This window comes from Schistocerca gregaria, chromosome 1 (genome assembly GCF_023897955.1).
Source record: "Schistocerca gregaria isolate iqSchGreg1 chromosome 1, iqSchGreg1.2, whole genome shotgun sequence".
NCBI classification, from domain to species: domain Eukaryota; kingdom Metazoa; phylum Arthropoda; class Insecta; order Orthoptera; family Acrididae; genus Schistocerca; species Schistocerca gregaria.
In genome coordinates, this window is record NC_064920.1 from 1067602652 (window position 1) to 1067615599 (window position 12948).

The window sequence follows — 12948 nt, forward strand, 5'->3', positions numbered from 1 at the left end:
TGCTCCCATTCCAGTACCAGTGAACTCTCCAAGGGACAGTAAAAAATAATCAGAGGCAAAATATAAGTGTCAGCAGTAGCTGCCTCATATGAGGAACAGGATCATTTCCGAAAGAAAGAAAGAGAATGATGTGACAACTTGTTCGACTATTCAAGAGAAATTTAAAAACATAACTTGCTAACCACTCTCTCCACTGTTGTGATGATGTGGATTCAATAACTAAAGATTCCCTGTTAGCTGAATGAGAAATAAAGATGTTCTTATGACACACAGAGAATAATTTCTTTATGATAAATATGGATGTAGTTACGTGGATAATACTAATGACTGATAAACACAACAACCATAGCCTATAGCTTTCTTAAAAAGACTTATTTTCCTCTTAATTATACATGTAAACCTAGCTAATTTATGTGTTTATAGGAATAATTCTAGGTAGTGTATAATTACTTTGCTCTGAAGCATTTACTAAAAAAAAATGGTTCAAATGGCTTTGAGCACTATGCGACTTAACTTCTGAGGTCATCAGTCGCCTAGAACTAATTAAACCTAACTAACCTAATACATCCATGCCCGAGGCAGGATTCGAACCTGCGACTGTAGTGGTCGCTCGGCTCCAGACTGTAGTGCCTAGAACTTCACGGCCACTTCGGCCAGCAATTTACTAAAAGATGGAAAGTTTTTGTCCAAATGGGTTCCAAGAGTGAACAACATTTTCTGCTATAGATATGGCTGAGTGAACTCTGGACATTAGAATACTATCAAACTTTTCATTACATTAAACACTCATAATAAACAATCGATTTCAGAAAAATGGTACTTCATAGACGTGCAATATAATATTTTTCAGTTTAAGCTTCCTTCAGCTAGCTTCAATTAGAAATGAAGGAGGACACTGGAAATAACTTGATATTCACGGAAAAATAAAAACATAGCATTCCAGGCACTCCTTCGAAGTGCTACAATTATGTAGATTCATAATCTAGATTCCTGATTTGCTCCTGTAACACATATATAGCTATTACTTTGTGATAAATATAGATGGGATTATATGGACAATATTGATAACTGATAAACATATGTTCCATTGCTGAGGAGGCATCACCATATCCTTCAATCCTAACTTTCCTGTTAATCCTACTGTGTTAACTCTTTGACTGGTAGAAGTCCACTATCTGCTTGGCGCACTGAGGCACTGCCGCCCACGGCATAATCTGGCTAACTGCTTTAAGTTCCCGGTACTCGAGCCACCGCTATGGCCAGAGCAGCCCTCACTACCCCGTCCACCCTGTGCTCAATATTCCTGGAACGACTACGACTTCACGGCTGATACAGAATGAATGCTCTCACCACATTGTTTCTCTGCAGTTGAATTAATGCAGAATCAAAGTGAACCGTTAAAACTATTGCCCAACATTAAGACATATATGTTGCTTGTAATTTTTTTACACAATTTTTGTAGATTTTGCATAAAGCGACGTGATTCGTTAGATTTACCTCAATAGTTTACTGTCCTTTCTTGCATACGCTTTAAAAATATTTCTCTATTGTTTCCTCACATCACTATCTCAAGAACGAATACATAGATTACAGATTACTGTATGCTGTTTTTGTTGTTCAGAAAGTCGTATTAGGTCGTTTATAGGAGAAAGCGACATACAGATCATCATCATTCATATCGCACTACAACATCAGAATTTACTGTGAGCAACAGTAAGAACAATTTTACTTCACTTTGTTAAATTCGTTTCGTGATGGTTTGGAAATTTTACATGGGCTACTATTTGTTTCTGAGAATACAACAAAATTAGTGCTTAGACACCCACAGTCATATTCTTTACCTGTAAGAGATACACTGCGTAAAGTGTTTTACTTTTTTATAATTTTTTTCGTTTTTGAAGTTTTTTCCATCAGCATTTTCATATTAATTCTGTGCTGCTATTAGTAATTCGTTTTTGTGTGGTAAATTTCTAAACAGGGTACTACATACAGTGGAACCTAGCCCATGTTTGACATTCATACCTGCTTTCTCGATGAACTTTCTATTTCCAGCAAACAATGAAACTACGTGTTAGCATAGTTTTCTTTGAATGCTCACTTGTTATAATGTCTTGAAAATGCCTTCCCACAGACCTTAGAGGATTATCATCAGAACACCTTCCTCTGCCAGCTTTTCTGCGCTCTGATACTTACTTTTCCGTAAGTTCCCTTACCAGCGACAGATGAAGCTCTGCTATTGGCATTTTATAATGCGGTAGTGACCTGTGTAGGACATGAGCGTTTGACACACACAAATCGAGAACCTGGAAAAAGAACTTCTCATACCACTTTATTGTTTTCCATACACATCCAACAGAGCTAAGCAGCATATCAGAATGGTTAACTGCTCCCATTTTCAACTTATACTCTTCAATGCTTTGTGGTTTCTTAAAGTTTTTTCCATTATTCCTGTCAGTCTATCCCATGTCAATCATTTCTGTGGTGTTACATGTGGTCGACATACACACTTCTATTTTATCACACCACTTTATTGCAAGCATTGTATTGAAAAGCAAACACTCCATCTGCAGGCCGCAAGTGGCCCTTCGGGACCATCCGACCGCCAACTCATCCTCTGTTAAGGATGGAGATAGGAGGGGCGTGTGGTCAGCACACTCTCTTGGTCGTTATGATGGTTTTCTTTGACTGTAGCCGCTACTATTCGGTCGAGTAGCTCCTCAATTGGTGTCCTTTGAATAATAACAAACTTTAATTAATGTAGAGTTTCTGAAGGTGATTAAATGCATATTGGAAACTGGGTCAGAGTTCTCTTTCAGTATCCTCCCATCGCAAAAGACGAAGAAGTCTCACGTCACAGGCTAGTGGCACTGCGTAGCAGCTCCACTGCAACAAATCCCTTGAAGAATGGCGGCCACAAGATATTTGTAAGGTACTGTTGGCATACATCATATGAAACACAACTCATTACACTTTGATACTGAAACGGTATAGTCTTAATGTCCTTTCCACCTCTTACTGTTAGGAACAGATATCTTAGCTTCCTCCGCAGCTGCATTTTGTTCCTCCAGTAATGCGGGCCTGCTCCTCACATAACCAGTTCCTTCGATACGATAAGAAGGAATTTATTTGTTAAGTAACTTCTCCAGTTTTGTTTTCTTGGGAGACAAAATTTTCAATGTATTGAGAGCCCTCTTCTGCACTGTGTAATGTTACTGTGTCATATTCTTTCTCTGATGTTACAGCACTGGGTTAATTTTAATACGCATTGGGTACTTTCTGAGATGGAACTGTACCTGATTTCTCCAACTTTTCTGTAGGTAAGCTCAATAACTCATTTTGCATGTCCCATTTGTAATCCTGCGGACGAAAACGTTCGGACCCATATTCTTGCAATTTTAATATTGACCCTTTTCTCACATCTACAACAAGACATCCATTCATATAGGAGTTTTAAGTCTTTCGGAAATCCATGGTAAAGAATCCCCTCGGTTCTATGCCCAGTTACTACACATAGCAACAGCACAATGCGACGTGTTTCTGCTCATTCCACTTGGAAAATTATGTGAAAGACTCACGAGATTTCAAAAAATATGACTTTGTACCGCAATACACCACAGACATCGAACTAATCTCGAGTAAGCGAGAACACAACACCTTAAAGAACAATGTGCCCAGCAGGAACAAAACAGTAGATAAGTTTAAGGACATGAATGCTTATCCTGTTGAGAATGGTCTTTCAGATCATGGTGCACAGCTAGTTACAGTACATGACATAGCTCCATGCAGTATATCAAATCAGAATTTCAAATCAGTGCGTTCAATTAATAATATAAATACTGCAAACTTTAGGGAAGGCCTAAAGCAGCTAGACTGGGATGACGTGTATATGGAACCCGATGCAAACTTGAAATATAACTTATTTCATGATACATTTTTAAGGGTATTTGAAAATTGTTTTCCCAAGAAAATAGTGAAACATAATTCCAAGAAAACATATAAAAAACCGTGGCTAACTAAAGGAATAAGAATATCTTGCAACCATAAAAGAGAACTGTATCTAACAGCAAGAGGGAGCATTGACCTCAAAATTGTTCAATATTATAAAAACTATTGTGTGGTACTAAAAAAGTTATTAAAAAGTCCAGAAGCATGTGTATCATGTCTGAGATCAGTAACTCTCATAGTAAAATTAAAGCAATTTGGAATATTATTGAAAGGGAAACAGGGCAACCAAGAGCACAGGAAGACTTTAGTGCCATAAAACTGAATGACAAGTGTACTAACAAACAATCCGAAATTGGAAATATTTTCAATAATCATTTTATGAATGTTGTGGAGAAAATAGGCTCTAGATCTTCACTAGAAGAGGCAAGGCGTCTAATAGAAGAGTCCATACCTGTGCAGTTTGAAACAACTGTATTTCCACCAACCTCTCCCTCTGAAATCAGTAAAATAATAAACTCACTGAAAAGTAAAAGCTCTTACGGAATCGATGGCATTTCCAGCAAGATACTTAAAGCTTGTTCCCCACAGATACGTAGGATTCTCAGCCACGTATGTAATAGCTCTTTGCAGCAGGGTGTTTTCCCCGATAGACTGAAATATGCCATTGTAAAACCATTGCATAAAAAGGGGGATATGTCGGATGTCAACAACTATCACACAATCTCTCTTCTGCCAGCTCTATCAAAATTTTTTGAGAAAGTAATGTATTCAAGAGTAGCCTCCCATATTTGTAAAAATAAAGTACTAACAAAATGTCAGTTTGGTTTTCAGAAAGGCTTTTCAACAGAAAATGCTATATATGCTTTCACTGATCAAATATTAAATGCTCTGAATAACCAGACATCACCCACTGGTATTTTTTGTGATCTCTCAAAGGCCTTTGATTGTGTAAATCATGGAATTCTTTTAGATAAGCTAAATCATTATAGTTTCAGGGGGACAGTGCACAAATGGTTTAATTCATAATTAACTGGAAGAATGCCGAAAGTTGAAATAAGTGATTCATGTAATGTTAAAACAACAGCTGATTCCTCAAACTGGGGGTCTATCAAGTACGGGGTCCCACAGGATTCGGTCTTAGGTCCTTTACTGTTCTTGATATAAAGATTAGATTAATACTTGTTCCATAGATCATGAATACGACACTTCGTAATGATTTGGAAAGTGTCAGGTTAATAAAAGATGTCTGTACAACATATTGCATTACACAAAATATTGCATGACACTAATGTTTAAGCTAGTTTTTATTTTCTTCTCCTCCCTTAATTTATATCTAAAAACTCAGCCAGTGAGTAGAAGGAGTTGTCATCTAGAAATTCTTTTAATTTATTTTTAAATGTTGGTTGACTATCTGTCAGGCTTCTGATGCTGTTTGGTAGGTGACCAAAGACTTTTGTGGCAGCATAATTTACCCCTTTCTGTGCCAAAGTCAGATTTAACCCTGCATAGTGAAGATCATCCTTTCTCCTGGTTTTATAGCTATGCACACTGCTATTACTTTTGAACTGGGTAGGATTATTAACAACAAATTTCATTGTTGTTGTTGTGGTCTTCAGTCCTGAGACTGGTTTGATGCAGCTCTCCATGCTACTCTATCTTGTGCAAGCTTCTTCATCTCCCTCTACCTACTGCTGTCTACATCCTTCTGAATCTGCTTAGTGTATTCATCTCTTGGTCTCCCTCTATTATTTTTACCCTGCACACTGCCCTCTAATACTAAATTGGTGGTCCCTTGTTGCCTCAGAACACGTCCTACCAACCGATCCCTTCTTCTGGTCAAGTTCTGCCACAAACTTCTCTTCTCTCCAATCCTATTCAATACCTGCTCATTAGTTATGTGATCTACACATCTAATCTTCAGCATTCTTATGTAGCACCACATTTCGAAAGCTTCTATTCTCTTCTTGTCCAAAATAGTTATCGTCCATGTTTCACTTCCATACATGACTACACTCCATACAAATACTTCCAGAAATAACTTCCTGACACTTAAATCTATACTCGATGTTAACAAATTTCTCTTCTTCAGAAACGCTTTCCTTGCCATTGCCAGTCTACATTTTATATCCTCTCTACTTCGACCATCATCAGTTATTTTGCTCCCCAAATAGCAAAACTACTTTAATTGTCTCATTTCATAATGTAATTCCCTCAACATCACCCAACTTTATTCGACTACATTCCATTATCCTCGTTTTGCTTTTGTTGATGTTCATCTTATATCCTCCTTTCAAGACACTATCCATTCCGTTCAACTGCTCTTCCAAGTCCTTTGCTGTCTCTGATAGAACTACGATGTCATCGGCGAACCTCAACATTTTTATTTCTTCTCCATGGATTTTAATACCTACTCCGAATTTTTCTTTTGTTTCCTTCACTGCTTGCTCAATATACAGATTGAATAACATCTAGAGAGGCTACAGCCCTGTCTCACTCCCTTCCCAACCACTGCTTCCCTTTCATGCCCCTCGACTCTTATAACTGCCATCTGCTTTCTGTACAAATTGTAAATAGCCTTTCGCTCCCTGTATTTTACCCCTGCCACCTTTAGAATTTTAAAGAGAGTATTCCAGTCGACATTGTCAAAAGATTTCTCTAAGTCTACAAATGCTAGAAACGTAGGTTTGCCTTTCCTTAGTCTTTCTTCTAAGATAAGTCGTAGGGTCAGTATTGCCTCACGTGTTCCAATATTTCTACGTAATCCAAACTGATCTTCCCCGAGGTCAGCTTCTACAAGTTTTTCCATTTGTCTGTAAAGTATTCGCGTTAGTATTTTGCAGCTGTGACTTATTAAACTGATAGTTCGGTAATTTTCACATCTTTCAACACCTGCTTTCTTTGGGATCGGAATTCTTACATTCTTCTTGAAGTCTGAGGGTGTTTCGCCTGTCTCATACATCTTGCTCACCAGATGGTAGAGTTTTCTCAGGACTGGCTCTCCCAAGGCAGTCAGTAGTTCTAATGGAATTTTGTCTACTCCAGGGGCCTTGTTTCGACTCAGGTCTTTCAGTGCTCTGTCAAACTCTTCACGCAGTATCATATCTCCCATTTCATCTTCATCTACATCCTCTTCCATTTCCATAATATTGTCCTCAAGTACATCGCCCTTGTATAGACCCTCTATATACTCCTTCCACCTTTCTGCTTTCCCTTCTTTGCTTAGAACTGGGTTTCGATCTGAGCTCTTGATATTCATACAAGTGGTTCTCTTATCTCCAAAGGTCTCTTTAATTTTCCTGTAGGCAGTATCTATCTTACCCCTAGTGAGATAAGTCTCTACATCCTTACATTTGTCCTCTAGCCATCCCTGCTTAGCCATTTTGCACTTCCTGTCGATCTCAGTTTTGAGACGTCTGAGTTCCTTTTTGCCTGCTTCATTTACTGCATTTTTATATTTTCTCCTTTCATCAATTAAATTCAATATTTCTTCTGTTACCCAAGGATTTCTACTAGCCTTCATCTTTTTACCTATTTGATCCTCTGCTGCCTTCACTAATAGCATACATAGCTGAACTCAGACGTTTCAGCAGACCATCAATGTGTTGCTTCCAGTTTAACCTCTCATCAATGGACACACCTAAAAATTTTTAAAATTCTACCTTAGCTACAGACTTCTGTTCAAAGTCCATATTTATTACTGGAGTTGTGCCATTTACTGTACAGAACTGTATATACTGCGTTTTATCAAAATTTAAAGAGAGTCCGTTTGCTGAGAACCACTTAATAATTTTGTGAAAACATCATTTACAATTACATCACTTAGTTCTTGATTTTTGGATGTTATTACTATACTTGTATCATCAGCAAAAAGAACTAACTTTGCATCTTCATCAATATGGAATGGTAAGTCATTAATGTATATCAAGAACAGTAAAGGACCTAAGACCGAATCCTGTGGGACCCCGTACTTGATAGCCCTCCTGTTTGAGGAATTAGCTGTTGTTTTAACATTACATGAATCACTTATTTCAACTTTCTGCATTCTTCCAGTTAAGTATGAATTAAACCATTTGTGCACTGCCCCCTTCAAACCATAAAGATTTAGCTTATCTAAAAGAATTCCATGATTACCACAATCAAAGGCCTTTGAGAGATCACAAAATATACCAATGGGTGATGTCTGGTTATTCAGAGCATTTAATATTTGATCAGTGAAAGCGTATATAGCATTTTCTGTTGAAAAGCCTTTCTGAACACCAAACTGACATTTTGTTAGTACTTTATTTTTACAGATATGGGAGGCTACTCTTGAATACATTACTTTCTCAAAAATGTTTGATAGAGCTGTCAGAAGAGAGATTGGGCGATAGTTGTTGACATCCGTCGTATCCCCCTTTTTATGCAATGGTTTTACAATGGCATGTTTCAGTCTATCGGGGAAAACACCCTTCTCCAAAGAGCTGTTACATACGTGGCTGAGAATCCTACTTATCTGTGGCGAACAAGCTTTAAGTATCTTTAATGACTTACAATTCCATATTGATGAAAATGCAAAGTTAGTTCTTTTTGCTGGTGATACAAGTACAGTAATTACATCCAAAAACCAAGAACTAAGTGGTGTAATTGTAAATGATGTTTTTCACAAAATTATTAAGTCGTTCTCAACAAACGGACTCTCTTTCAATTTTGATAAAACACAGTATATACACTTCTGTATAGTAAATGGCACAACTCGGGTAATAAATACAGAATTTGAACAGAAGTCTGTAGCTAAGGTAGAATTTTCAAAAATTTTAGGTGTGGCCATTGATGAGAGGTTAAACTGGAAGCAACACATTGATGGTCTGCTGAAACGTCTGAGTTCAGCTAGGTATACTATTAGGGTTATTGCAAATTTTGGTGATAAGAATCTCAGTAAATTAACTTACTATGCCTAATTTCATTCACTGCTTTCGTATGGTATCATATTCTGGGGTAATTCATCGTTGAGTAGAAAAGTATTCATTGCTCAAAAACGTGTAATAAGAGTAATTGCTGGAGCCCACCCACAGTTATCCTGCAGACTTCTAGGGATCCACACAGTAACCTCACAGTATATATATATTCACTTATGAAATTTGTTGTTAATAATCCAGCCAAGTTCAAAAGTAGTAGCAGTGTGCATAGCTATAAAACCAGGAGAAAGGATGATCTTCACTATGCAGGGTTAAATCTGACTTTGGCACAGAAAGGGGTAAATTATGCTGCCACAAAAGTCTTTGCTCACCTACCAAACAGCATCAAAAGCCTGACAAATAGTCAACCAACATTTAAAAATAAATTAAAATAATATCTAGATGACAACTCCATCTACTCATTGGTTGAATTTTTAGATATAAATTAAGGGAGGGAAAAAAACTAACTTAAGCATTAGTGTCATGTAATATTTTGTGTCATGTAATATTTTGTACAGGCATCTTTCATTAACCTGACACGTTCCACATCATTAGGAAGTGTCGTATTTATGATCTATGGAATAAGTATTAATCTAAACTCTAATCTAATCTAATCTGTCCAGTAACGTCACTCCTCGCAGCGCCAGACGACTTCAAACGCGTGAGAGCGCGGCAAGAGGTTATTTTATAACCTCCTCGAAACGCGTAATACATCCCCAGTGGCACAAAGTGTGACATCCAAGAGGAAGAGATCCCAAACTGAACGATCACCAAAGTCGATACACAACTCTTGCAACATCGATCACTCTAGACTGTGATACCGATATAGCTTGCGACGTCATGGTCATTTCACAGTTTATCCCAGTGATCTCCATACTTAGTGTAGAGATCATTGATCTAACATAACAGTCACGACACTCACTGCTGTGAACATGGAGGTAGAATAATTATTTTTACCTCCATGGCTGTAAAAGCTGTTACCGTTTGACAGCTGTAGCGACACTAGCGCTCCAAGTGGTGAGAAAGGAGAACTTCAGATTCGTCATGAGCACGATGTTTGTTTTCATCCCTTTCCTACGTGATTTAAGAAATATTTAAATTATTGTTTTCCCTCCAAGAGTTTTTGTTATGTCAGAAGACATAAATATTTCTAAAAATGATTCTTAAATACGCGCAAGTAGGGATAAAAATCATGAATCCAGTGGCAAGTTACAACACATTCTCGAAGAAACACTTGTGACGCTGGAGAGAACTGCAGCATACCACTTCGATATGAATGGAGTATAAACACATAGATTCACACATAAGAAGCACAGACATGTACCTCTAGATGCAAAAGCGATCGGGGCTCTATTTGTCATTCCATAGGCCTCTGTGTTTTAGTCATTGTCTCGTGTTACCACAAGTACGACCTACATCTTTGTATTATTCTAAGTGAGATAAGCAACTGCCAAATAGTGGGAGAAATATACTGTGTGTAAACCCCAAGTCCTCAAAGCGAATAACATTGTCAGACGTGCTCTCATATGGTAAATATGCCATAAGAGAATTTTTATCCAATAACATGTGCACTATTTTATCAGTATAAGAGAAATGCTGTATCTTCTCCTTCAAAAGATGGAACCTTCAAAATTTGTGTGTCCTTCTTCACTTGATCCTTCTGATACAGTTTTTGTTGCTGTCTGTACTTAAAATGATAGGCACTTTCCTTGTCCCGTAACAGTTTTGTACAAAGCCTAGCGATCTTCACATTCTGTTACTCCACACGCTTTGTTCTAGACACGAATAACTGCGCTTAATTTTACCACTTCGTCAAAGAAGGTCGGTGTTGACGATTCAGATAAATCGGTCACTGATACATGAAGAGTGGAACTGGCTGCTTCTGTCCTGTATGGGTGTTTTACAGCTTTAGACGGATTGTCGAAACGTTGTGTCAATTTCCTCTTCATCGTCAGTTGAGGTGTCTTATTTGGAAGACCAAACGATGTGGTTAACTGCATTCCACACTAGTTCATTATCGTCTTCATTTATGAACTGGTTTTGTTCGATGTGTAGCGGATAAAATTGAACATTACCGGTATTAAAAGGATAAACATTGTCTTTTTTCATAATATCGTCTCGTCTGCTATTCACTAGCCATTTTCTGCTCCTAAAACGAAACAATTAATCAGCAATATACATGTAGTTTGCAAGCGAATCCTGACGATACAGTTTAGTAACACTATGGTGTACACCTCTCAAGGTCCTTATGAAACCTAAAAAAAAGACAGACGTGGTATCTTCTTCTTGTTGTTGCTGCAATCTACTCCGCTACGCTAAGATCCCATTTGTAAAAGCCATTGTACAAACCAAAACAAACAACTACTATTCGCTTTCCATTTCACGATCGCGCTGATCTCAAGAGTTTAACTTACTGGGCGCTCGGCGTGCTGCTGGCGCAATAGGAACAAAATCGAAGCCAAGTGTCGCGACAGTTTAGTTAGACTGTGTCACTTCGTACGTTATCAAACATCTTTGGTTTTCTAAAGAGAGCTTTGCTTTGTGTGTTTACATCACAGAAGTGTGTTGTGACTTGTGAGTATTAGGAGGAAAGAAGTGTGATGTGTGGGGTGAGGTTATGCCGTGTGTTGCGGCAGAAACAGTGATGACTGCTACTGACATAGTAATTGTAAATGACAACGAATCTTAATCACAGTATTTGTTGAGGATGCCATCGAAATACCCAATGAACATAAAGACAAATTCTATTTTAGATGACCCAAGTACCTGCAGATTAGCAGCGTTTTATGCGAGCTGCACAATTGTGTATTTTGTTATTTTAGTAAGTGCATTGTTCTTAACGAACTACGTTTATTCCATAGGAAAACTAACGTTTTATCCTGTAATAGGTTTAATTGCGGTCCTTGAATGCACGAAATACGTCATTGGCATTTTCCATGTTTCAAAAAAAGATGTCTTTTCTGGTAGATACGAAGACAAGTACTTTACTGGTCAGCGTAAAAAGCCAGTGACAAAAACAAGCCTGAAAGAAGTGTTCAACTGTATTGTAATTGTTACTGTTATGCTTACAGTATACTTTGCCATAGCAATCTTATTTGGTGCTGAATTGTTTAATAAACATGAAGAGACTTTTATGTTTAGCTCATTGCTAACGGTGTTGACAATATTTCCATCTTGTCTGCACCTAGAGTCACAAGCAGCTGTGAATTTATTGTTTGGTGTTCATCCAGCAGGTGACGCTGTTGGACAGCTTTTGCTAAGAAACTTACAGTTCACGCTGCTTGGAGCTTGGCTTGGGGCATTTGTTATTCCATTAGATTGGGACCGGCCTTGGCAAGAATGGCCAATTCCTTGTTGTGTTGGAGCCTTACTAGGTTATATTACTGGCAATATCGTGATGGTATGTAGCCTGTTTCCAAATATTGCCAAGAAACTGCCTAAATCAAACCGAAAGCTTCGTTAGGCTTTTCCAACAAAGTGTTGCACCGTAATTATGAATGTAGCAAAGTCTGTCTGATGACTCCTGGTTTATTTTCTATGTGTGATGTATCAATTACTATATGCATAGTCTATTCAAAAGTATTTTTGCAGTTATGTACCTATGTGTGTTGTAACATATTTACGTTAGTATCAGAAAAATGTCTTTATTGTAGTAATTTATTACTAAAAGTAATACAGCAAAAGACTACATCAAATAAAATACATTGAAACCAGAAAGAGTAGGAATCTGTATTGAGTTTCATGGTGCCTTGTTCATACCTTTCATTTGTTTCAAGACCAGACTTTGTTACCCACTGCGAATCATCTATGCTGACTACAGTAAAACTGTGTCGTGCAATAAATCTCTGATGATTACGGTGCAAATACATGCTGCCTGTTGTGCAGGGAGTCTGAAAACAGTCTGATGGCAGCTGTAGCAGACATGTAATGTGTCAACAGAATGCAAGTTTTTTTTAGATGATATGTACAGTTTTTTCATTTGATGTGCATATCATGCAGTGGCACCACATAATAAAGGTGGTTCATCTGATAAATAACTAATATTGAGAGAGACACCACAAACAGAAGT

General features: G+C 37.7%; 1 protein-coding gene across 1 annotated transcript; it reads left to right on the plus strand.

The window, feature by feature from the left end:
• The first annotated feature begins 11340 nt into the window (after positions 1–11340).
• On the plus strand, positions 11341–12616 carry LOC126314181 (phosphatidylinositol-glycan biosynthesis class F protein). The gene has a single exon (XM_049992372.1). It carries the CDS (start codon positions 11587–11589, stop codon positions 12340–12342), a length of 756 nt encoding a protein of 251 aa, XP_049848329.1. The 5' UTR covers positions 11341–11586; the 3' UTR covers positions 12343–12616.
• The last annotated feature ends 332 nt before the right edge of the window (positions 12617–12948 follow it).

What these genes read in the sequence shown, in the direction of transcription:
- LOC126314181 (XM_049992372.1), top strand. Translation starts at nt 11,587, where the DNA reads ATGCCATCGAAATACCCAATGAACATAAAGACAAATTCTATTTTAGAT.